This window comes from Ascidiella aspersa, chromosome 5 (assembly GCF_963924565.1).
Source record: "Ascidiella aspersa chromosome 5, kaAscAspe10.2, whole genome shotgun sequence".
Classification (NCBI taxonomy): Eukaryota; Metazoa; Chordata; class Ascidiacea; order Phlebobranchia; family Ascidiidae; genus Ascidiella; species Ascidiella aspersa.
Genome location: NC_139451.1, coordinates 22,707,347 through 22,732,891, shown reverse-complemented (window position 1 = coordinate 22,732,891; position 25,545 = coordinate 22,707,347). Strand labels below are relative to the sequence as shown.

General features: G+C 37.8%; 1 protein-coding gene across 1 annotated transcript; it reads right to left on the bottom strand.

The window, feature by feature from the left end:
* Positions 1 to 155: 155 nt before the first annotated feature.
* Positions 156 to 25,313, bottom strand: LOC146145443 (bile salt export pump-like). The gene is made up of 32 exons (XM_083390570.1): positions 25,211 to 25,313; positions 23,725 to 23,764; positions 23,163 to 23,213; positions 22,548 to 22,638; positions 22,212 to 22,305; positions 21,392 to 21,530; positions 20,358 to 20,445; positions 19,939 to 20,072; positions 19,252 to 19,423; positions 17,374 to 17,498; positions 15,459 to 15,636; positions 15,031 to 15,144; positions 14,452 to 14,562; positions 14,219 to 14,344; positions 12,759 to 12,962; positions 11,787 to 11,957; positions 11,130 to 11,291; positions 10,595 to 10,687; positions 10,216 to 10,277; positions 9,439 to 9,577; positions 8,742 to 8,912; positions 7,847 to 7,951; positions 7,429 to 7,590; positions 6,434 to 6,637; positions 5,595 to 5,695; positions 5,048 to 5,188; positions 4,477 to 4,633; positions 3,796 to 3,993; positions 2,916 to 3,122; positions 2,337 to 2,472; positions 1,045 to 1,164; positions 156 to 657 (listed from the first exon to the last, which is right to left on the bottom strand). The coding sequence occupies exons 1-32, from the start codon at positions 25,311 to 25,313 to the stop codon at positions 566 to 568; spliced, it is 4,191 nt and encodes a 1,396-aa protein (XP_083246696.1). The 3' UTR covers positions 156 to 565.
* Between the last annotated feature and the right edge of the window lie 232 nt (positions 25,314 to 25,545).

Genomic DNA, 25,545 nt, shown 5'->3' with positions numbered 1-25,545 from the left:
GTTCAGCACAAAGCCATTATTGATACAAAGCTAAACTTCTTTTGGCAAGTTTATTAGGACACAAATAAATTAACACATAAATTATAATGAACTGCGCAAAGCGACTACAAACAATTAAAAGAATCATGCAATTGTTGAAGATTGTAAGCGTTCAATAAAAAATGCAAATTAAAAACAAACACCACGTTACAACTTAATTGGCACATTGGAAAAGCACATTAAAATGTATTTATAATATAACACCATTAAGCGGACCATATACAAGTGTAATTTTACAAAGTGGTCTATCTTACATTAGCTAATGGTTGAAGCTGTTAAAATGCCTTTAAGTGAAAAAATATTGGTAACAGAAGTAGGCCTTATAGTCAATTGCAAGCAATGTTTATTTTCCTATATTAGGTGACACGCTTCAAATCTTAAATAAATTGCTTTAACAAAATAATACTTTAAGGTAGATCTCTCCATACACACGAAAGTCAAAATTGTGTTGGCTACTCTGCTGTAGCACCACAAAAGATGGGCACATACAAGTCAGTTGCTTTGCAATTATAACGAATTTCCATGCTCAACTGAGGGAAGCATTCGTGGTGATGAGCTTGTAATATGCGCCCTCTAAGTCCATAAGTTCATCGTGCGTCCCTTGCTCAATGACTTGACCTAAAAAGGAGGAAAACACTGTTTTATAATTGTAAGATATGCGGATTGGTTGTGGAAAAACAAGCAGGCCTACATTGTGTATTGATATAGTTTAATGTGTGTACGTAAGATTGTCGGTTAGCCTATAACAATATTAGTAAATATAATTAATCAAGGTTCAACAAATGAAAAAAAACTAAATAAAATAGGTTTAGTTATATAACGAAACGTTTGTTCAAAGTTGAGATACACGCCTCCTATAACGGTACGATTTATTTGACACGGGTGCGAGGTACAGTAGGTAGGGTACAGGAAAGCATGTATGATTTAATTTCGCCCTTGGTAGACAATTTGGTAATTTAGTCTACATTGCATTATTTTAAAATCTGTTGAGAAAAGCAACATTACCTTGTGAGATGACGGCGATCTTGTTGGCATTACGTATCGTCGACAATCGATGTGCGATTACCACACAAGTTCTACCTTCTCTGGCACGGTCCAACGCTTCTTGTACAATCTTTTCGCTTTCTGAAAAGCACAAAAACAAATGAGCCCTGGGTTTCTGATAATCTAAAGCAGGGCTGCGGAGTCGGTTAAAAATAACCCGAGTCCGACTCCGGTCAAATGTGCGATTTCGTCGAGTCTTGAGTCCGGTCCTGACTCTACAGCAGTGATTCTCAACCGCGGCTCTCAGAGCCGCATGCGGCTCAGCTGAACATTTTGCGGCTCTCTAACCGAGTGAAAAATTAGTTAGAAGTAGCAGAATTGCAACAAAGTAAGTAAGAGAAATCAAGAATTAATGAGTTGCATCAGCAAGGATCCCGATTACGAAGCACTAATGTTACCGGGTACTTCCATCCAGCTCTTTAAAACAATTTTGTGGTTTGTTACGTCACAATATATTTAGTCCTGATCGATAAGCTATGGCAAACACTGTTAATTAGTTAGCCTAGGCTAGCGTAATGTATATTTGTTGTTTTCTTGTTGCTTTCTTAATGTTTTTTGATTATATGCCTACTGTTGTTTTTTATGCGGCTCCTTGCAAACCTTAGGTTTGAAATGCGGCTCTTGCTCTAAAAAAGGTTGAGAATCACTGCTCTACAGCCTGTATTCCGCCAATTTGCGTTACTAAAATAACGTGGCTTTTTCAGCAATCCACCTAAAGGGGTGTCGAATAATTCATTCACTCACAGAACATAGTTGGAAAATATTCCACCATATGCTATACCACCTTAACAATTTTCCAGTTGGTAGGCATATCAGTTTTAAAATTTAGTAGTGCGCATGCGCATGTCGGACTCGGGACTCGGGTAATTTTACCTGGCCTTACTCGCGTCCCGAGTCTGACTCCAGCAAAACAAACAGACTACACGAGTCCCGAGTTCCGACTCCGACCCGGTGGCCGTGATTTAAAGTAAACATTGCTGCCCTAAAGTACAATTTAAAGTCCGTGTAAGGTAAACCGCAACTATATCAATTAAAAACTGGAAATATAGTCCTTATATAAGCCTTATGAGAATGTCAAGATTGTTAAATCAATGTATAAATACATTTATTAATATATTTACAAGATATGTTTTGGGAACCATAAACAATATATAAATCAACGTTATCCTGACGAATAAACTTTGCAGGAACAACTGACACTGTTGTTAACATGTAATCTTTGTAGTTTAAAAAAATCGAATATCTGTAATCACCAGTGTCCAGTGCAGATGTTGCTTCGTCCAGCAAAAGAATCTTCGGGCTTCTGACCAGAGCACGGGCGATTGCCACTCGTTGCTTTTGACCACGAGACAGCTGGTCACCCTTGTCTCCAACGCTGGTCTCGTAACCCTGCAAACGCACAGAAACAAACATGAACTCATCACTACGTATACATCGCGTATGATAGTAAGCATACCATGTCCGTTTAAGTGTTTCTTAACCCGTGTGGCGCGACCCAAAATGTGTCGCCGTTAGATTTGGTTAGGTCACCGACAGCAGTATAGTTTTATAAAGTTATATTTACTGAGGTTTATCCTAAGAAAAATTTTAACATATTTTTACTTGAGTTAATTGCTCATAAAATCGAATGAATTTACCAATTTTGGTAGCTTTTAATGTTTATGGCAATTAAGGACTTGACTTGAAATTGACTTGCTGTAATAGGACTTGACTTGTTATATATTCAAAAATACTCGACTTGGACTTGAGTCAGTTTTACAAATGACTTGACTGGGACTTTCAAAAAATGTCAAAATGGCTTGTTTACAACACTGCAAAAGGGCAAAACTTACGTCTCTTAGCGCCAAGATGAACTCGTGCATGTTGGCCAGCTTGGCCGCCCTCTCCACGTCAGCCTGAGGCACGACCCGCGACTGGTCGCCGTACACAATGTTGTCGCGCACCGATCCACCGAACAGCACCGGCTCCTGAGACACGATGCCGATCTTGCCCCTCAGGAAACCAACGTTGGTCTTGGAGGTTTCGTGTCCGTCGACCAACTGCGAAGTGAATGCGAAACTGTCGGATCGGTGTTGTGCGATATTACCAGAGAAGGGAGTTTTTTAATGGAAGAGTTTATACTTTGCAAGATATAAAGAAACCTAAATCAATGCATAAAAATGATGACTAAGTTAGGGGATCTTAAACTATGAGGTCCATGGAATCCATTTGGGTAATTGATTCTTACTATGTAATTAAAAAAGAATAACTTTTTCCAAAGTACAAAGTACAAAAAAATAAAACTTTTTGGCGCCTTTCTCTCGTATGTATTTATACTGTATTATAGTTTCACATTTGTTGGACCAAAATCAGCAGGTTTTCAGAAAAGTATTTTTGTTTTAGAACTAATAAAGTCTTATTGGAAAAATCTTGCCGACCTGGTTCACGCGTCATCATTACAGCATGGCTTTGACTCTATTTCCTGTATTTCACCCATTTACGCAACTAAAATAAGGTGGATATTCAGCAATCGACTCTTAGGGGTGTCATGTAATTCATCTACCCACAATATACTGTACAAGGTTGGAATTTATTCCACCATTTGCTATTACACTTTTACATTTTACGGTTTACTGCCTCATCACTTTCGAGACTCGGGTAGTATTATGTAGTTTTACTCGAGTCCCGAGTCCGACTGCGCAGCGCTACTTGCTACTAACTGCTGTCACTCACCACTACACCACCGTCGGGATCGTAAAAGCGTTCCAGCAACTGAACACTTGTGCTCTTGCCACATCCGCTTTGGCCGACAAGGGCCAGTGTCTCGCCGGCTCCGATGGAAACGTTGAGGCCGCGAAGTACCGTGATGTCGGGCCGGGTAGGGTAGGTGAATAGGCAATCCTTGAAGACGATCTCACCCTTGAAGTCGCTCTGTAAGCGAGGGAGGTCCGTAACGTTGAGGATTTAACCGCTTTTAGGTACGCAGTACAACCAATTTTAAGCGGTTCAAAGGCTATAGAAGTTAAAAGGACATGAAACACGTATTCGAAAGTTGTGGTTGCACCACATTCGTGTTTATTGCAAGGGTTGTCCGAAACCTGGTATGCCATTCCAATAAAGAAACGCAATATTTTTGGCAAAATTCCAAATGACGTCATTACTATTGTCCAATGTTTCAAATTGAGTATTGCAATGTTGATAATATATTGAGTATTGTGCCAAAATACGCTTTTGTTCTCGTTTTATTTTTCTCTCTTTTATTAGCTTTTGGCATTTTTATTAGACAATGCAAACTTTGCATTTTCAAGATTTTCGGAAAAATCAACTTCAAGTATATTTAGCATGATTGCATATTTCCATCAAAATCGTCCCCAAACAACTTGTTCGAACGTTCGCCACAGTTCGCAGCCTTACCCATTTATCTCCTTTTTCGCTGTAGCTGTCGATGGGAGGTTCGCGGTCTAAGAGTTTGAAAATGCGGGCGGCCGACGTTTTGGCTTTAGCGTAATCGGGAGCGTAGTTGGAAGCCCTTCCGAGCGCCGTTCCACCAAACACAATGGCAGAAAACACCCTGAAGAAACAAAGAGATATATATTAAACCGAAAAAAAATTCTCACGGGCAATAATATTTGCATTGGTTCCAAATATGTTGACGACTTGAGATTAATTATGTGTTTCTCGTGGTTATGCTGTAAAAAAGTGATCTTTCAAAAAAGGGCTAAGTCGTTTGTTTACTTGAACCAATGAACAAAATGGTCTGAAAATCTGACTTAAACTTCACGCGTCCAATTCACCCGATAAGAGAATAGTTTGACATCTTTGCAACATTTCTTTTGTTTGAAAAATTCTGAAGATGACGGCCATTCGTCACTATTCAACATACTTACTTCCTTTATATAAAATCTAACCACTAAATAACCCAATTTATACTTTTTATGGTTTCATTTCATTCGGTATTTAGTGCCAGGGTATAGGTTACGCTCACCTGAAGACATATTGGAATTCCATTTCGCCCCGTGCCACCAAATAACCTCCAAATCGAAACGAGGCGGCGTAGGCGAAAAATATGATGCAGTTCGCGATTCCAAAAGTAACTCCGTACACGCGGGAGTTGTACTTGCCTTCGCTGTAAAAAAATATCAAAAATGAATAAAAAACAACAAAAACTTAAATCTCAGAAATGGTGGTCGCGTTCTAAACGCATACATTCTTTATTGTTTGGTTGTAAACTGACAATACAGTTTATTGTTTGGTTGTAAACTCAAGGATTACAAAAAAAAATAAACTCTTATAGGGAGACAGTTTTTGAATCGACACATTTAGACGGAGTATTTCTACAACCGCAAGAGTGAATCATTTTTTATAGAATAACAGAACGTACAAACTGACTATTACAGTATGGATTTTGCTTTACGTTGTTTCAGGAGTATTTTTTGTGTTCAAAGCGAAATGCAACTTGGTGAATTAAACTAAGAAAAAGCTAAAAAAAAGTGGGCGGTACATTGGCCGATGTAACATATCACTCGCTGTACCTGTAAGGCTTCGCCAGAACGCTGTTGTACTCGAAAGTAAAGTATTCCTCTTTGTTCAGAGAAGCCACGGTGCGTATGTTTTCGATCGCTTCCGACACAACCTTCATGGAAAACGAAAAATAAAATTGTGTCAGAGGGGAAATACTTGAATAGCATCGACATTATTTAAAGCAGACATTTTGAAAATGTATACTTTAAAATAAACACAACAAAAAAATTAGATTTTACTATTAACAGTTCACAATGAGGAACGTTCATTATCGTTCCTTAAATAAGCTTTAGTCTGTTATACTTGTGATATGTTTTAAGACAAGTTAACTACAATGAAATTGCTTTTTTGGCCTCCGCAGTAAACTCGAAGAATTTTGTTTAATTGGCTCGGGTCAAGAATATTCTCAGGAATTGGGGCGCGAGCCCACCGAAATATTAAATCGCCAGAAACAGATGGGAAGCATACAGAGTTTACAATAGACTAATTTGTTTGCGACTATATGGCGCAACAATATTCGTATGAGTAAGAAAAAAATTTCTCATGGCGGGAACTAAAAGGACTGATAGCAATGTTTTTTTTTATTGAACGTTGTGCGGCGTAATACTTTTTCGTGTGTTTAGGGCTTTTATCGAATGGCAGATTTTCGTGGCAATTTACAACAATAGTTCACAGTTTTTACTTAATAACACAAGACCTAATGAGAATGGTCAGATGGAAATATATTAGAAACGAAACAAATGTTATTCAGCATACGCATTTCAGTCTATGTCAAGTCACCCAACCTCAATTACACATTAAATAAAGGCCAAATATGGATAAATGGAGAAATCTTCCCTAACGCCCAAACCTTGGAAGCTTCTTCTAGCGAATCCTTGTCCCTTCTAGCGCTTCCCGTAAGCAGCCTTGCCTGGATGAGTCCCGACATGACGATCATGGGGAGAAAGGCGACCACGACCAGGGCAAGTTTCCAGCCAAAGTAGAAGGCGATGATGAGAGCGCTGCCGATGCTGGCGATCGCCGACACAATTATACCGATTTGTCCACCAGTGGCCTGTAATAGAACAATGTAATGATATAGCAAGTTTCTCTGAATCACGAAATTGAATCGTCGGCGTTGAAAATGGAAAATAATTTTGTTGTGTGCGTAATTTTATCGAGGTATAGAGCCTGTCAGTGAAACGGTCAAGTTACTGAATAGGCCTGTAGATGGTTATGACCGCCGCGCGTTCATGCAAAAATGTTCATTTCGCGGTGAAATAGCTGTCTCTAAATCACGGCTTCAAATTGAATCGTTGGCATTGGAAACGGAATATAATTTTGTTGTGTGCGTGATGTTAACGGGGCATAGACTTTATCAATACAGTTGGAAAATTGCTGAAGAGGTTTTTAAGCGGTAAAACCTGACGCGCGTTCAGTGGAATAGAACCGATGTGCTATGCAACGAAGTGATTGGAAATTTCGAATCCAAATTTTTATCTATAGAAATCTATCCTGTCTCCAGATTTGATTATATTTTCAAGTTTACATGCTCACCAAGGATGAGGTAATGAATAGAACGAAATGTGGAACGCTGCGTGCTGTAAATCGGTATGTATATCTAAGGATGCAGTTTCATTCAAAAAATATATTCATGCTGCAGTGGGAGTGATTCAAAACGGACATTTTTTTTTTGCTCTGATATTAAAATCCCACCACGTTCTGACACATATCATAATTATAGACAAACATTCGTTTAAGTGCATTGTACGTTGTTACAATAAAAACGTCTTAAGTTTACCTGCCTATCGACCCGGTCGTATGCACATAGTATACAGCCTCTCATTTAACTTAATGCCAACTTACCCCTTTCACCATAGCAGCGTCAGTAGCCAGTCTCGCCGAAAGTGCTCCAGGGTTGTTACGGTTGTCGTCGTACCAGCCGATGTCTTGCCTTAACATGCATTCGAATCCCATCTTTCTTAGACGGCGTGTTAGGATTTCTCCAGATTTGGCGAACATGTAATTCTAAACACATGCATATTTAGAGAACCCTTTAAACAAACGTTTCAAATCGCTACAGTTTTCTGTAGCTGCCATAACTACACTATTCTAAATGTATGTAACCCGGAACTGTTTTTGGCTTTTTTCTAAATTTGTTTTGATATTTAAGCGTGTTTTACGTTTTGCAGAGTAAATGCTATAGTTGAACACAAGGCAACTTCGATATTCACAAGCATTGTTGATTTACACGAAACTGCCAAAAAAAATGCAATTTGCTAACCTGAAGGAAGTAGCAGATGAATGAAAGTATGGCGATTCCGACAAAGATAATTGAGTAGAGGTTAACTCCTTGTTGCTGTTGTTCTACTGTTGGCAAGGCAAAAACCTGTAAAATTTGTTGAACGTTTTTAACTTTAGAAAATACAATAGAACTCAAAGTTGAAAAAGCCAAGTATAAACAGGATCAGACGTTTTTTAAAGGGATATAAATTTCGCCCATTCTAGAATTGTCAGTTCTAATGAATCACTCGGGTTTTTAAACAAGTTTTTGTTTATATATGCGTCAACGGAACAGTAATCGACAAGCAGAAACCTGCTTGTCAATGGCTTGGGATTCCATAAAGATACGCCCTTTTATATAACTATAGAACATGGTTTTATTTTAGTCATTCTCGTTTTTTCCGTACAATTTTTGTTTCGAGTTTTTGTATAAAAAAGTAAACCTACACTACAGAAACATATGATCGGAAAATACCTAAATCAAGATAGTTTCGAACTTGTGATAAAAATGTGCCAAATGACGAAAACAAAGACGGTAATCATGCCCCAAGCAAACGATTTTGATTAAATTGTTTAAAAAATATTTTCGACTAAATATTTTGCACACATTATCTCCAATAGTAACGATAGCCTATTCAAAACTATCCAAGTCATAATATTCATTAAAATCGACATTAGCTGTTTAAAAACGTTTTGACAATATATCAAGGTACCATAAGATTAAAAAACGTGTATTTTTTTTCAAATTTTATCGGCAACCACCACGGGAACATATATAGTGAAAGTAAATGTGTAAAGAAAATTTTACTGCGAAAACAACTTTACTTTCGTGAGCGTCGAACTCACGCCCGTGGAATAGCCGACGCACTATATTTCAATAAGACTGGGATTCTTACCCCGAGCAGGCCAGAAAAGAGAATGGCGAAAACAGGTTGAATGGCGCCGTTAATAGCCGAGCCAATTGTTCCTCCAAGAATGTATGGCCACTCGGTCACATTAAGTTTCATGATCCTACCCAGTGAGGCTGGTTCTAGTTCTTCTTCCTCATCTGAACTGGAATCAGAATCCTGTTAAATCAGAACAACCAAAATATATAAATATTTAAACTCGTGGTCATTTGAACCCACACAACCATTTAGACTCTGCAAGTAAGCGTTTTAGCCACTCGTATATGTTTTGGACAATGTCATATCAATTTTTGTTATTAAATGCCTATGGAAAATAATGTTCAGTTTTTGAAATATATAGTATAGCAAAAAAAGTTTTTTTTTAAATTACAAAATCTAGGTTTGTTTCTTAAAATGCCGTTGCTTTAAAACAAACGAAAAGTGATAAATATAATACCCTTAAAATGCAGAGTGTATGGCTCTGATTGAACACAAAACTCAAATATACGTACAATTATTGTTTATATAAATGAACCTTTTTGTTTAGCCATAAGTGTTTAATTTTATGCCAACTTGTTTGCGAATAATATTTAAGGATGCGTATATTTCAACCTATCTTTATGTCCTCGAACGTATTGGCAAAATTGGGGGGTTAAATCCACATTTTCCATAAATGACACCCGCTTTTAAATAATTAACTTCCTACATCACTGCTCGAGTCCGAATCGTAATCTTTCTTTGACTTTCGGCTGTACTTCTGCGGCGGGTTTGGTGTTGTGATGCCCATTGCAGCCATATCATCGGGTCCTTCCAACTGAGACACGTTGCGCTTTCGGAGACTTCGTCTGAAAGATAAAATTCCGGTTTAACCACGCATTGGAAAAATATCATAGTTAAAATTTGGTAAAAGTTAGAAACTTTCCCAAACGATTATCTGCAGTGTTGTAATGATTATAGTCAATGACCTGACCTAAGTGCATTTCGGTCACTGATTTTAAATGATTTTAAGTATTTCGGACAAAATGACTTAACTTGGCGTTATGTTTTTAGTATTTGTTTGTAAAACTTGCTTATTTTACCAAAATTTGGCTTGTAAACGCTTGCACGCTAAATTTTACGCTTTCCGAATACCGGTATTTTTAGCTCAGGCTATATGAAAGGTTTCTCGATTTTTAAAATTTAACATTTATTTGGAACTTAAGGACTTGAATTGCTATATCCGTGACTTCGAATGGGATACACTTTCACATTTAAATATGACTTGATTTGGACTTGGACTTAAGTTGTTTTACAAATGACTTGACTGGCATTTAAGTTATTTCCAAAAACTTTGTGTACAACATTGGTTTGTTTTGCAAACACGGATTAATTTCAAAAACTTTTTTCTATAGTAGCAAGTAAGTGTTCTTGTGAAGGCACTCCTAATATAACGTGTGACTAAAATTTAAAACGATTACTCTATGTATTGTAAACACAATATTACCTTAAGCTTCTGCGATGTCCGTGAGTGATGTCTGTAACCTTTTCAAGCGGTCCTTCCGGTCCCTGGTCGATCGGCAAGACTAAATAATTTGGAAGTACGTTGAGAGGCGTGCAATTGTAAAATTTTCAGAAACAAAAACAGAATTGTAGAAAAAAAAGAAAAGAAATCGCGACAGTATTCCCTAAACCTTCGACAAGGGGCTAGTTATAATTTTAATTTTTTAAGAAAGAAAGTCAGAATTCTAAAAATTCAACTTTTCTAGTACTGTGGACTATACACTGTGGAAAAATACGATATACATAAAAATAGAAAGTTTTCGCTAAATCTTCTGCAAAGAGCTAGTTATAATCTTGACATTTTATTTTGTCGTAAAATCTGCTTTCTCACCATTCTTTCCTTCACTATCGCTGCTGTCACTGTCACTCGCATCACCAGAGACTTTACCGTTTCCAATTTTCTTTGTCTTCGTTGTCTGTAACATATCAATACAAAAACGCTTTTCGAAAAAAAGCCAAAATGGATTTCCATGGGCTGCTATTCTAGCAACTTTGATACAAAGGCGACCAATCGAAAGCATGTGAAAGCCAACCGATAGTTTAGGGTGCAAAGGTAACTGATTTTCTTATAAACGTTGGCCAACAGGACATTAGGATTTTTCATTTGTTTTATAGGTCAATAACATCGAAGGTTTGTGTTAAACCAACCAGCCTAACCAGTTCAAGTGTTTTTGTCTTTGACATCACGAATTCTATATAAACCTTGGCCATCAGGACATCAGCATTTTTCATTAAGCCTTTTTATTTTGTTTCATAGGTCAATATCCTTGGCGTTTGTGCCAAACCAATTTTTACGCGAAGTAGACTTTAGACTAGCGTTGAATCCTTGTTGCATTGCAACGCTTGTAGGATAGTTACCTGAAGCGTTACTAGTGTGAAGTAAACGCCATTGTTGTCCATCAGTTGCTCGTGTGTTCCCCTCTCCACCGCCTTGCCATGCTCGATTCCGATTATGACGTCAGCGTCACGGATCGTCGAAAGCCGGTGGGCCACGATGATCGTGGTTCGACCGTGACGTACCTGCGTGACGTCATATTAAATTTCTTTAGGTCAGGTTTATATTTGCTAGGCGAAAAATACAATTTTTTTGGGCAATTGCTTTTTGACATGGAATGCTGGGCCTTATAATGATAAAACCAAAAAATAGCAATTTTGTAACGTTCAGCATTATTTAGTGCATATTTAGGAAAATTCGCTTTCCAAATTTTGATTTCTGTTCAGTTATTTTTTATGTTGCTAACGGTACGTTCGTCAACCTTCAAAACTTCAATGCATGGGGTGTTGATAAATGAATAATGAGGATCTGGGTCCACAGGTAGAAAATTAAAAAAAAAATAGACATAATTATTTTAATTATTTTGTAAGCTTTCAAAAGTTTAGTGACCGGCTTGCGCTCTTAGAGGTAAATAAAATTATTGTAAACCACTGGCAAAAGACGTCCAGTTTACGTCTTCGGGCTCTTTATGGGTTGGCAATACAGTAAGTTTTACTGATAGAAAGCGTAAGAAACTTTACCTTGTCCAACTCTTGGAGAACCATGGCTTCACTTGTCATGTCCAGCGCCGAACAAGCTTGATCGAGCAGAAGTATCTTGGGGTTTCTGATGAGGGCACGAGCAATGGCGATTCTCTGCTTCTGGCCGCCGCTCAAATGACCGCCGCCGGTGCCAACGTCGGTGTTGAATTTCTGTACATTTTGGTTCGTTTTTGGACAAAATTCGAACAATAAACTAATATTCAAGAACCATACGAACGAATGTTAGCAAACGGCATTAGCAACTGTAAACACTCTTGACGTCAAACGCAGCGACCAGTTTTTCACAAAAATGCATTGAAGGAAACTAAGTTACGTAACAGTCAGTGCCCACATTCAAAATTAAAAAGTAAACCACAATGGCACCAGCCATACCTAGTTTGAAGGACAAGAATTAAGGGATGCAAAAAATAAAAATAAATAATGAAAATTAATCATGAAAACGTTTATACCTATAACCCGACAAAGGGGACAGCGGGACGCGTGTTGAGAATAAACAAACAAAACATCTGGATTGTTTGCAAAACAAAACTTTCCAAAAAGAGCTTTGGTTGAAGCCACTTTTGGCAGACACTCGACGTTGCGTCAAATGCTATAACCAGAAATGGAAATAACAACAAGCAACAAGCTTCAGCCAAACCCTAACGGGCTACAGGAATTAGGCGTCGAGGATCGCATAAGCACGCAAACTCGTGAAGCGTTTTATAAAAAAAGAAAAAAAAGAACTAGGGGCAGACCCCTAAAACTTTAAATCGCATCTACATATGATATGTCTAAAAATTTTGGAACTCTAAGATGTATACTTTTTCAGATAAAGCTCTAGAAAAAATCGGTTCGAAACATACAAAACCAAAACAAACACAAACCAAAGCAAACCGAAAAAGAATAGCGACAAAAATAAGAAGTCAATTTTCGGCTCATATAACAAGCACTTCAATCTAAGGCCGAACTCACGTCGGGAAGGTCCATGATGAAGTTGTAGGCGTTGGCGGCGCGCGCCGCATTCTCAATCTCCTGATCCGTGACTCCCTCGCGTCCGAATCGGATGTTCTCGGCGATGCTGGTGGCAAACAGACTCGGCTCCTGCTGGACGATGCCGATCATCTTCCGGAGCCACATCGTCTTCAGCGTGCGCAGGTCATGCCCATCCAAGGTCACCTTGAATTAGAATCAAGTTTTTGTTAACTAACTAAGGCAGTGATTCCCAAACTTTTTGCCGCGGCACACTAGTGTACCTCGAGAGATTGTCAATTGTGCCGCCAAACTGTTTGATAATTCGGAAAATAGAGGATTCGTATAACCAATCGGCAGCCATACACGAAACCATTTTAGATAGGGAATAACTCAAATGTCAGTAATGTTTAGAGCCATTTCTCGGAGCTAATCTCCGTTTGAGGAGTTGATGCCGCCACTGGAGATAGGACCAGAGTTAAATTGCGCATCGGCAGAAGTTAACATTTTTTACTTTTTTGTGTTATAGTGGTAGTATAAACTGTAAAGTTTCAATATGTCAATGTAATTTAAGTATTTACTGCACAACATAAAAAAAAGTTTTTCCTGTGAAAAAAGGTAGGATACTATACCCGCAGTGATCAGGTAAGACCACCGTCAGGCAGGCATTGAATTTAAAAAAAAAAAATTCGAAGGATTATTTTAAGTGGGAGCTTGGAAAGTTGTTTCCACCCTAAAGTTTGCCAGATTATACCCAAAACATCAGATGGCCGGTCGAATTTTTCAAAACAGCATAAAAATATGTACTTCAGACATGCTGGGTTGCTGCATTTCCAGGCTAAGCGAATGCATATATGTTTTACCTATACTGAGAATAACATAACGCACAACAACGAAAAGGTATCTTTGTTTAAACCTCCCAGAATAGAGACAGTCGAACTGCTTGTTTAAAAATTAAAAAATGGTGACATGTGTACACAACTAATCAACTTTCCCTTCTATAGAGTTGACACAATTGCTAAAGTTAGAACGCAACACATACATAAACCTGCCAAACAAGTTTACTTTCCTTTTATCATAAATCGAGCTACATAAATTAAACAGCATATAATACGCACAAATTCATATGGCCTTCCTTCATCTCTATAAAATAACGGAAGGCCATGTGAATTCATGCGTATTAGCGAATCCTCCATTTGTTGGCGCTGTAGGCACTATGGTTAAATCAAAGTCCGACCACTTCGGTAACTCCGCTCATGTTAGTGTTCGCGAAACGTTAAGTCTGTTTGTTTAACCTCTGAAGGTACACGAAAGGTACATTTAAACACCGAATCGAACACACTAATGTTTAACCTGCGCGTCGCGGCCGCCGGGTCAGCTTTATTTTTTCTTGCTGCGCTAAATAGTCGTGTTTAGTGTAATGTCCGTGTAAATAGATAGCGTTACAAGGTGCCCGGACATACCAAGCCCTTGTCGGGGTCGTAGAAACGTTGAACCAGTTGCAGGATAGTGCTTTTGCCCATTCCACTCGGACCCACGACAGCCGTGGTCTCGCCCGCCTTGAATACGAGGCTCATGTTGTTGATAATCTGTACGAAAAAAGGGTTAACCAATTGGGTATACAGTCGAACCGATAAAAGGGTTATGCCGCAAAGCGAGCATGGATAATAAACATAACGCTCGACAAGCGGTTTACCTTTTGATCGTCCCTACTCGGGTAGGAGAAGTCGACGTCGTGAAATTCGATATCGCCGACCACCTTGTCCAGGACGTGTCCCGACTCGGAGAAAGGGTCGATCTTCGATTTCTGGCAACATGTGCGGCAGCAGATAAGACAAGTGTTTTAACCTTTTAGCCATAGCCCTGCTCTACTGTCCGGTTTATTCGCTAAATTCGAGTTGTTGCAACAGCGTCCAGTAAATAGTGGGCTTTATTAAGAACGAACGCGTGGCGTTTACAATGCGTAAGTATCACTTATGTTAGTCTAGCTTTCACTCTTGTTAACATAACATTCCGGTTAAATATATATATGTTACCAACAAAGTACAGCTTTAAATGGAACCACTGTACGCATCTTTAGGACCACAATAGAAAGAGGTCTACACGCAAATTTCCACTAAATCAATAAATAATAATGTGACTTTGTTTTAAATTTGAGTGTTTTATTTAATTGCTATTTCGTTAATAAATGAGTTGTGTTTTATCATTGTTGCGAAAAAATAGTGTGTCATTTTTTAGGGGCAAAGTAAACTAAGAGCAAAATGTGTATAAATACCCTTTCGATAATGTCAAACACGAGGGCGGCGGCTGATCGCCCGACTGAAAATGCCTCCAGGTTGGGTGCGGCTTGTCCCAGGTTAATGGCTCCGACCAACACGGCAAAAAACACCTTTAAGACATAGTGTTTTCGTTGTTTTGGATCATTGTTTATGACGATTACAGACAGTACACAATTTTGGAAACAGTTTAAAGAACAGAAAAATCCTACCTATTGGTGGATTACACAAACAATTCTGATTGAGCATCTAAATAAAAATTTATGCAGGCCATTATATTCGATTGCAATTAGCAAAATTACAAAAAACTATTCACCCAATAGTTTATCTAAAGTTTTTAACAAAACCCAATACAACCGAGGCTGTTTAGCGTGAAAGCTATCGTTTTCCAACCTAAACAAATCGCTTTAAATAGTAAAAAGCTTACCGTCATCAAGTTACCAGCAGTAAAGCCGTTGCTTTCGTCAAATACCAGCGAGGAACCGTACCAGAAGGAAAGGGCGTAGCTGAGAAAGATAAGGCACCACATGTAGCCAGCGAAAAAGCCCTGGGTCATTCCCTTTCGGATTCCTTGCTTTTCGGCCTCAAGAAGCGTTTCTCCGTATCTGCACGAATAAAAAAAAAAAGTTACATGATACTTTTCGTCGCTGTCGTTAGCCGGGACTGTGTAAAGTTTTCAGCACGTAGGCTGCATCATGAAATTTAAGAGGTTTGAAGAGCCGCATGAGAATCCATATCATTGTCAAAATTTGTAAAATGGATGAACGTTTATATTTGTGTCATGCGGGAGAATTTGCTTTAGAGGCCAGAACAGAATTGGTAAAACTAGGGTTGGAAACGATGATATTTTTTTATTTTTAAGTACTATATCTAGCAACACAACATCACAAGACAAACTAGTTTGATGCTGGGTTATATGAAAGACCATTATTGTTTTCTCACAATAAAATGCATTAATAAACGAAACACGAAACATATAGTTTAAATCAGGGGCGTGCAACCTGCGGCCCGCGTAACCAAAATATGTGGCCCGCGGTGTGCTTTGGTTTTTGGCCCGCACCACTAAACATTCAGGTGACTGTTAAAATATTAAAACTTTCTGACAGTTCCTTAGTCTAGGTCGCCTTATATAGCATGTAAATTTTTAGTTTATTAGAATTAGAATAGAATGTGACCTGCTAACATATTAGAATAGAATGTTACCTGCTAACAAAATAAAACTACAAAATGTGTTTTGGATGCTGTTGCTGAAAGTGTACAACTTTGTGTGAAAGTGAATTGCACTGAGCGCTGCAATTTATTTGTTCTTGAAATTCTTTCGAATAGCTACTTATGGCCATGCAAAGAAAGCATAGTAAAAATGTCCGTTTGATCTTTTTCACTCATTTAAAATGTAATTGTTTTATATTCAATTTCAATGTTCATGTGAATTATAAAAAAGAAACAAATTTCTCTGCGCAGCGCAGCTAAAAAGTAGTTTTTTACCGCGAACATCTCGATCTAAATAAGTTTCCACAGCTGAGAAAGTTCGTCGCTTTTAAGGTGGCTCGTTCGGTTCAACGAACGTGTGTGAGCAATTTTTTTTGTGGTACGGTAGTTATAACACAGTCGTAGGCCAACTGGGGACCGCGAGTTATTTTTGAATGGCTTGGTCTTGTCATGAACCGTAGTTGTTGGCCGATTGATAGAAGTACATTCATTGCACTTTATTTTAACAATTGGTGTGGCATATAATGTTTTAAATTGGCTCAGCTTGGACAGACCCACGTGCCAAATGTGGTCTTGTGAGCCTTTAAACTATATTTTTTGCCAACTTTAACTCTATGTAAACGCAAATTTTATTTTTTTATATAATGTTTTATATTATAGCATGGCAGTGTTTGGGCCATTAAGCGCCGTAGAATATTTCACCTTAAAATCAAATATTCCCCTGAATCCGCCACTGTTTTCGTAGTGGTTTTACGTAGTGGGCCTTTATTTAGCTCTGAAAAGACTACTTTGGGCCGCAACAATAAGTTTGCCGACCACTGCACTAACAGGTAGACGACGAGATATACAAGTGGTCCGTGGTCTAAACCGAATACCCATATTTGGCCCGGCAGTATGAAAGGTTGCACGCCCCTGGTTTAAATGTTAGATGTACATCTACATCAACTTTAAATATTTGCCTTCATCTAACAGTTTGGCCATATCTGCCAGAAAAGTCATTTTTATCCTGGGATTTTAATTAAAGCAAAACAACAATCATATCGTTAAATATTTAGTATACAATGTTTAAAACAGTTTATGTATTATGTGCAACGGCGGCCAAAATTGAGTTTCCAAATCACTATGAGCTCCACCTTTCGACTTCTTTCTTCTCTCCACTAAAGGCAGCCACCGTTCTGATGGAGGACAAGACTTCCTCGGCCACGGCCCCGGCTGCAGCATAGGCCTTTAGCTCTTTGCTCGTCATGTTGGCCACAAACTACAAGTAAATTTCAAATAATAGTTGGGGGTTCTAGTTTGCTCACTTTAACACGCTAGGCAGCTGAGTCTTGGTTATTCTACCTGGCGCCCAATAAAATTTATTAAAAAAGATTCTAATTAACACATAGTGGCCACAGTAACCAATGAGCCGCAGTTTTAATATAACGTTGGTGGATGATAAAGTTCAATAAAAATATCAGAATTTTCTGACAAAAAATTTCAAATAAAAATCCCCGTGTTTGGTTTCTCACCATGGAATACACCTATATCAAAACTCTTCCGCTACTTTATTTTATTTTATCCGTCGTTTGAGCTATCTATACTGTATCAGGAAATATAAGGAATTCGTTGGTCATCGCATATTTTTCTCCTTTTTTGTGTGACGTTTAACGTCTTGTTGCATTCCCTGATAAAGGCATCCTGTATATACGTAGCTTAAACATAGGATAAAATAAGCAATTGCCGGATATCTTATTTTTACTACCAGTATAGGGGAAGGTTGCCCATGATGGGACACGTATTTTTCAAATGATTGTAGTTCTCAGTTATAACAATAATTTTGAATAATATCATGCCTACTTGATACCTCTGCCCTTTTCGCTTAAAAAACTCTTATAACTTTGCCTCTAACGTTCTAACTTTTTTTATAAAATCGTCTTAGAAAAAACGTTGTTGTGTCCCGTCTTTAGAAACCAGAGTTTCATATGAGGGGACAGTGTGATTCGCAAAATGGGACAGGAAGAATCCGTTGTTTTAAATAGATCAATTTGTACCACAAGCATTAAACACAACTTTAACTCCACCTGCTACACTCACATAAGTTTAAAACTAGCCTATTTAGAACAATTTCACAGAATCTTAGAACGAATTTGCTGTGGTAAGCGAAAATTAATATTTTTAATTTAACAGGACAAGTGCGTCGCAAAGAGCGACTGTCTTGGAACTTTAGTTTTGTTGTGTCTATATTTTTACACTGTAAATTATACAAATATTCTGCCTGTGTTGATAGCTTTCAACACATACGACCTAGGCCAAATCTTGTCTGTTTGCTCGTTTGTTTTTTAGTGGAATTTTAAACAATAATTTTGTTTCAATTCGAACAGGTATGGATTTCGTTAAGTGAAGTTTTACCTGCATTTGCAATATTTCTTACAAACATGTTAATACGGTGATCCATTTTAACCAGGTGCATTTCTTAACGTATTTTATGGATAGGGAAACCGTATAAAATGTTTTACGTCATACATCAAAAATTTAAAACCAACCATAATAAAATTTGTTAGTTGAAAACTTTTAAACTATAACAAAATCTTAGCTTCTTAAAAAGAGGTAATGGTAAGTCCATTTTTTTGTCACAATAACCCAAAATGTAGGTTGCAACAAATAGTTCCTCACTTTATACAACTTCAACAAATATTTTATACAACTTCAACAAATATGAAATAACTCAGATATAAAAATAATAAAACCACCAAGAAAACACCCCTATTTTCTTTAGATTGATATGTTGTAAAAACGCCGTCAGCCTACTGAAATGTTTTTGTGTTAAAATGATGGCTACCATTGGGTGCTTCAAAAAATAATTAGGAATTGGCGCTACCTAATGGCACGTTGATGTAATCCCCAAGTCCATACTCAGGCAACCTTGTCCTACCATATGCCTGGTAGCAATAGCATATTTATACCTGTATCAAATTCGACTTATTAACACTAATAGATATCAATATCAGTCACATGAGCGCTACACTCACCCGTCCCATGAGCGCTGCGCCTCCGCCCAGCAAAGGGCTGATTGCCATGATGACCAGTGTCAGTTGCCAGCCATTAATAAAGCCCACTATGATGCCCCCGATAAACGTGGTGATGCGCTGAATGAACACGCTGAACTTGTCGGCAATGGCGTCGCTGATTTTGTTCACGTCGCTAGAAATCCAAGAGCATTTTTTATTATTATGTTGCTAACTAAGAACCATAATTTGAAACGCTATTCAAATCACACTTTGGTTTTTAAATAGTCGACCTATTTTACCTTTAATCCGTTTCTTAACTTGGGCGATTTTTTTAATACTTTTTAATAAGTCTGTAGTAAAAACCCTTGGAAAGAGACAAGTACAGTATATGTTAGGCGTAAAAACAAAATACTCGGGCGTCTTATTAATAGCTACGGTAAAATACTATTAGTATAGTGGAAATATTGAAGAAATTTAATTAGTTTGTTAATGGAAGTAACTCAACCGATTTGACGAATGTAGTCAAACTGGCACAAATTTAAAGATTGTTTGTTTTGAATGAAAAGTCCGTTGCAGCAGAATCACACTACAGAGTAACTTGGTCAGAAACAGCCGTCATATGCACTTTAACCCGCACGAGCCAAGCGTAGCCCATAATATGTATCGCGTCTAACACGTATTGGTTCCATTAATAGCTGCTGCACTCACTCGTTCATCCTTGTGTTGAGCTCGCCCATGTGGTGCACGTCGAACCAGCCGATCTCCTGGCGCATGATCGAACGAAAGAAGAGCTCGCGGATCTTTCGCGTTTGCCTCGTGGAAGCCAACACCCAGTTGCCGACCTGAAGGAGTACAAAAGGTTATCACCTGCGGCTACCCGGAATTGCCGAGGTCGGGAGTTCGAATTCCACCGTGGGTAGACCTTTCTTAAGGTTTACGCTACGCATACATAAGTGTAAAATGGTGTGACGTTGTCGATTTAGGCTAGTCCACCCGGGGCTAATGTCTCAATTTCCACGGAGAACTAATATTAGTCTTGCTAGTAGTTTTCTGCTTTTGGAACTAGTCGTATCACTGATCTAAATATACTTTTTGCATGTTTCACATGTTTGAAGTAGGTTTCTTACCTGAAAATATCCACACACGATTACAGCACAGGCAATTCCAACGTAGTAGTAGCTGATAATTGTCAGTTCGTACTCCACATCAATTGGCCTGCAAGCAATTAACAACGCACCGTAAATGCGTGCTGATCAAATTTAAACGATTATAGACATTAACAAAAAATCAGCAGAGTCACAAATTTTACCATAACTTCGTTTTGAAACCATAAAGTGCATTCAGGAAGGAACCTAAATATTAAGTCCAACAGCACAACATTTTGTACAAAAGTTAGAGAACGCTAATTGTACTTATTAGAAGTCCCCAACTATAGTATGCTTCCTACCTCAGTGCCAATTCGAATCAACTTCTTTGTTAAATCCTTTTTGTTTTACCAAATTTCTAGTACAGTGCTTTCTAAGCTTTCAGAGTTCGCGACCAACTTTTATTGCAAATTTTGTGCGTCCCACAATGAGATACTTATATATATTTTAGAAAATATACAGCGTATCTATTTTGTTCAACTTAGGCTTATATAATCGGTGATATCTGTAAACCGCAAATTTTTTTTGTTGCCTTATTATTATCACACAAAAATGGAGAGATACCTCGAAATTATCGAAAACTATAACAAATTAACTTTGTTTTGGAACGGAAGGAACAGAAAAACGTATTTAATCAGTAATTAAGCTGAACGGAAGTTTACCAACAAAATCTTTTAATGATTGACATTAAATTTACCATCATCACCACCTGTAACAAACTTAAAATTGATTCCCATATAAATCGTAAACCGTTTGCTTCCCTACTTGCCAAATAAGATCGCTTTTACTACAAAACCAGGCTTTTATTGAATCCTAAACCAAGGATTGTTTTGCGTCCTACTGTTATCTAGTCTCGTCGTTACTGCTTTGGTTAACTTCGTAAACGGTTTCCTTCCCTACTTGTCAAATAAGATCGTTTTTATTACAAAATCAGTTATTTATTGAATTGCAAACCAAAGATTCTTGTGCGTCCTATACTGTTAACTAGTCTCGTAAAACCGCTTTGGCTAACTTACACCAATGGGTTTGTCTCGTTGTCCGGGTCAATGCCGGTTGTGTTGTAGTAGTTGTCGATTTCCTCCTGTGTACAGGTAAAGTTGGTCGCTTGCGTGCAAACGCTGTAGTTGATAAAGGTGTCAATCATCTGGCCGAAAACTGCCAACGAAAACCGTACCGTGAAGCTATGAACTTTAAAAATGGATTTTTATTGTAAATAAAGCAATAAGCGTTATTTAACGCTGTAAGATGGTCAATGATAGGGTTGTCCGATACTTGACATTTCATCCCAAAAGCGATACTCGATATTTAAACAACAAGTATTCGACCCAATCACAATGACGTCATAACTATAATAAACGGAATTGCTTAAATTAAAACGTTCAAGGATAATTTTTCCCAGGTTATTAAGTTAAATTTTCTGTAGATATTTCATTACTATAAGTTGTTAACCTACTATCATTTTTAATGAATATAACTTGTAAGTTAGTAATTGCTGCATTGGATGACAAATCATGGCTAAAACACCTATATTAGTTTATTATTGGATCGGCAACGATACCACTCTAATATCGGACGAGTATCGATACTACCACTTGGCGCCGGGTATCGGCTCCGATTCGATATTATCGGATATCGCTGTATTCAATGACATTTTACGCTTTTTGGGTGTTGCAAAAAAGGCTTATTTCATATATTAAACAAATCAGTGTTTGTGAGTTTTAACCGGGTTTGGTAGTTTTACAAAACTTGCCCTTTCATGTTTTTCACTTTAGAATAATAACATTGTGCTACCCGGGCGTGAATTTATAACGAAACGCCTGTTTATAAGTGCCTTACTTGTCATCATATATGGGAAGGCGGCTCCGTGTACCATCGCCCCTAAAGTGCCAGTCACCATCAGTATCACATCGTAGCAGTTGGCATAACGAAACTGCAACAAACCCAAAGGAAATTAACTGTCCCTTTTTCGAACCTGTAGTTAAAACGTCAAATAACGACCTAGAAATTTTTCGAATAAAGACAAAGGTGTAAATGATATAATTTCTAGTGTCGGTCGAGTTATGCAAATGATTATCCGCAAAAATATTTAATCAAATATATATTTTTTTATAAGCGATGAGGTTATACGGACACAAGTTACTAAACACGAGGTAACACAATATTCTAACATACCAGTTGGCCAAACGATACTTGTTCCAACTTCAATTTCTCCTCTTTTTTCTTTTTTCCGCCCTTCTTCTTTTTCTTCTTCTTTTTGTGTTTTCTATAGCAGACAAATACAATTTTCATAAATTTAGGACCAGGCCTACAAGGTAGTTGAAACAGTACTAAAACATGTCAATGAATTGATTCAAGTAATAATAACTATAATCATTATAGTCATGTGGTATTTTGGGGAAATACCGAATTTAAGGCTTCTACTAAAGTTGAAAAATCGTTTGGACGAGACAATTGGTTAAAGGTAAATTTGTCCTGAAAGTTTATAGCAGTGTTTCTTAATCAGGTGAATGGTTCACCCCAAGGTGAAACAAATTTTTGCAGGGGTGAACCAATCAAAAGGGGTGAATAAGGGTGAATCCTCAGAAATGGATGATAGCTTGCGAGCAGGGCGGATATTCCGGGTGTTCATTTTGTGCTGTTATATATAGACGAGATAGTTTTATCCTATCATGAGACAAGGGTGAATGGAATCTGGAGATATATGCTAGGGGTGAACAACACCAAAATAAAAAAGTTTAAGAAGCTCTGGCCTAAAGGATGGGCAACGAAGTGAAGTCTTACACTTACTTGCTGCTCTTGCGTCGTTGCTTGGCAACTACCTCCTCCAAAGATCTCTGCCTAAAACGGAAGCAAGTCGTCAAAAGAGTTAAGAAATAAGAAGCAATAACAAAGCGACATCGCTTAGTTTGAGCACGCGGAAAAGCAAATTTGCATTGCCTGCTTTGCGACCGGTTTATTCCTCGTAACGGTACTTGTCGTAACGGCTGTAAAGTCACCTTTACGACTGGCATTGTGTACTAAAATATACCGCGTTTTTGCTTCTGTCGGATTAGTTGAGGGAACGTTATTAACAAGCAGATCGACAACTAGGCGCTTTACGAACAAATTGTTTTTATTTTAAACATGTAAACCAATAAATATACTGTGTGCGATATGATTATGTTTATCTGACTTCTGCTATAGTTTTTTCTAATCCAAAAAATCCAAATTAACCACGGTTCAAAAAGACGCGAAACAATCTTTTTAATGGATTGTATTCTTCAATTTTTAAATAGGCATTTTGCTATATTAAATAAGTCGCAGTACCACTGACACACTGATTTAGAAAGGTGACAACCAAAGTTCTTACCCCTTTCCGTTAGCATCAGTAATGCCCCCATCGCGGAATTCTGTTTGACAAACAACACGTTGGTTAGAAAAACTTTTTTTTCGAATATCCATAGAAAAAAACGTTGTGTCCAGATGTTGAAATAGGGCATTTCGGATAGCAGAGAGACAAGCTTATTTGCTCTGGTAAATGTGTTAAATCAAACATTTAAGTTAAGGTGCTATAGTATTAGGGCTGCCATTTTTGGACAGGCAAAGTCCCGGACATATTTATGACAGGATGGATAACCACTTTTAACAGCACCAATAAAGTGCTACGTAAGTATACATTGCTTCAACTTATTGAAGGCAAACGACTTTTTCCTATTTTTACCATATAAACTTAATTGGTAAAAAATTCCTCACGGATACAAAGTGTGTAGCACTAAAGTTCCAGACTTGCCAGAAAAGATCCTGATGTATATGGTAACCCTACGCTAAATAGTCAGCCGTTGACATACACTATATTGTAAGGTAGTAGCAAGAGAAGTAGTTAAATTAGGAAATCTAAGTATTTTATTAATATTTTGAAAATTACAAGATTCGTAACCTTCATTAGATTTTCTAGAATAGGTTCACAATAATAACAATTTCGACATTAAAGAACCACACTACATTAGTATGTTTTGCCGACAAGGCAGAAATCGTCCATGAAAACAAAACATTAAATTCACACTGAAGCATTTGAGCATTTTCCGGTGCCATAAATCTATGTGAGAGGTCATTGTTTGGCCTTAACATTGGTTCGCCCATATTTGCGGACAATCGTAAGACAAAGAAATAACTTTCCTAAAGCCGTCTAGAAATTTGAACGCTCTGACTTGACCTGATGTAAAATATTGGCTTTACGTGTCCTGTTTGATTAACAAGGCGATCTGTTATAGTTGGACTACGTCAGCCGTTGCTGGTCGCGCTGAGTCATCTGATTACAAGTTTATGGCCAGAGTGCAAAGTCACTTCTCTCTACTATTTCGAGTATAGGTGTTGCAAATACATTATACAATAAGTCGCCGCGGGGCGTTTCCTACCACAGTTTTGCGTCCAACAAAGGCTACACACATCGAAACACATGCAAATTTCCAGTGTCGTGAACAAGTCATTTTAAAATGACTTAAGTCGCAGTCAAGTCATTTGTAAAACAAGTTAAGTCCAAGTCAAGTCTTTTTGAATAAATACCAAGTCAAGTCCAAGTCATTAGTTGCGCAAGTCAAGTCCCAGTCATGTCATAATTAGAGCAAGTCAACCTCAAGCCATGTCCTTGTCATAAAAATAAAACGTTAAGAAGAGTTATTGTCTTAAGTGATTACAACCCTGCAAATTTCATTACAACACATTGCTAAACCATTGATTACCCATTTATTCACAAGTGTGTTTGTTTATGTTGACAGGCCTTTTATCAAGCTTGCAAATAACCCAAAACCGTCGTGCTTTCTACGCAGAATGTAAATTCAAGTAAAAAAATTTCCAACCTGTTTCGTGCGTGAACGCTTCGTTGGAATAGCTTTCCTTCTTGTTGTATTGCGAATGGAACGTAGTGCCGTCATTATCGTTGTCTTCCAATGTGTACTTCATTGTGGTTTCAAATAGTCAACAACCTTTCAGGCGGTTGCTAATAAATCAGTTGCGCGGAAATATATTAATTTTAAAGACGAACTATTTGACTAATGCTATTAACGCCACTTTTTAAAAAAGTTCTGGCGGTAACTGAAATACAATTTATAGAAGGTGAATATTAGGGTATATACATTTTGTCATTTTTTATGTTTAGCTTTGTTCACCTTTAAGAATTACTTTAGGCCACAGA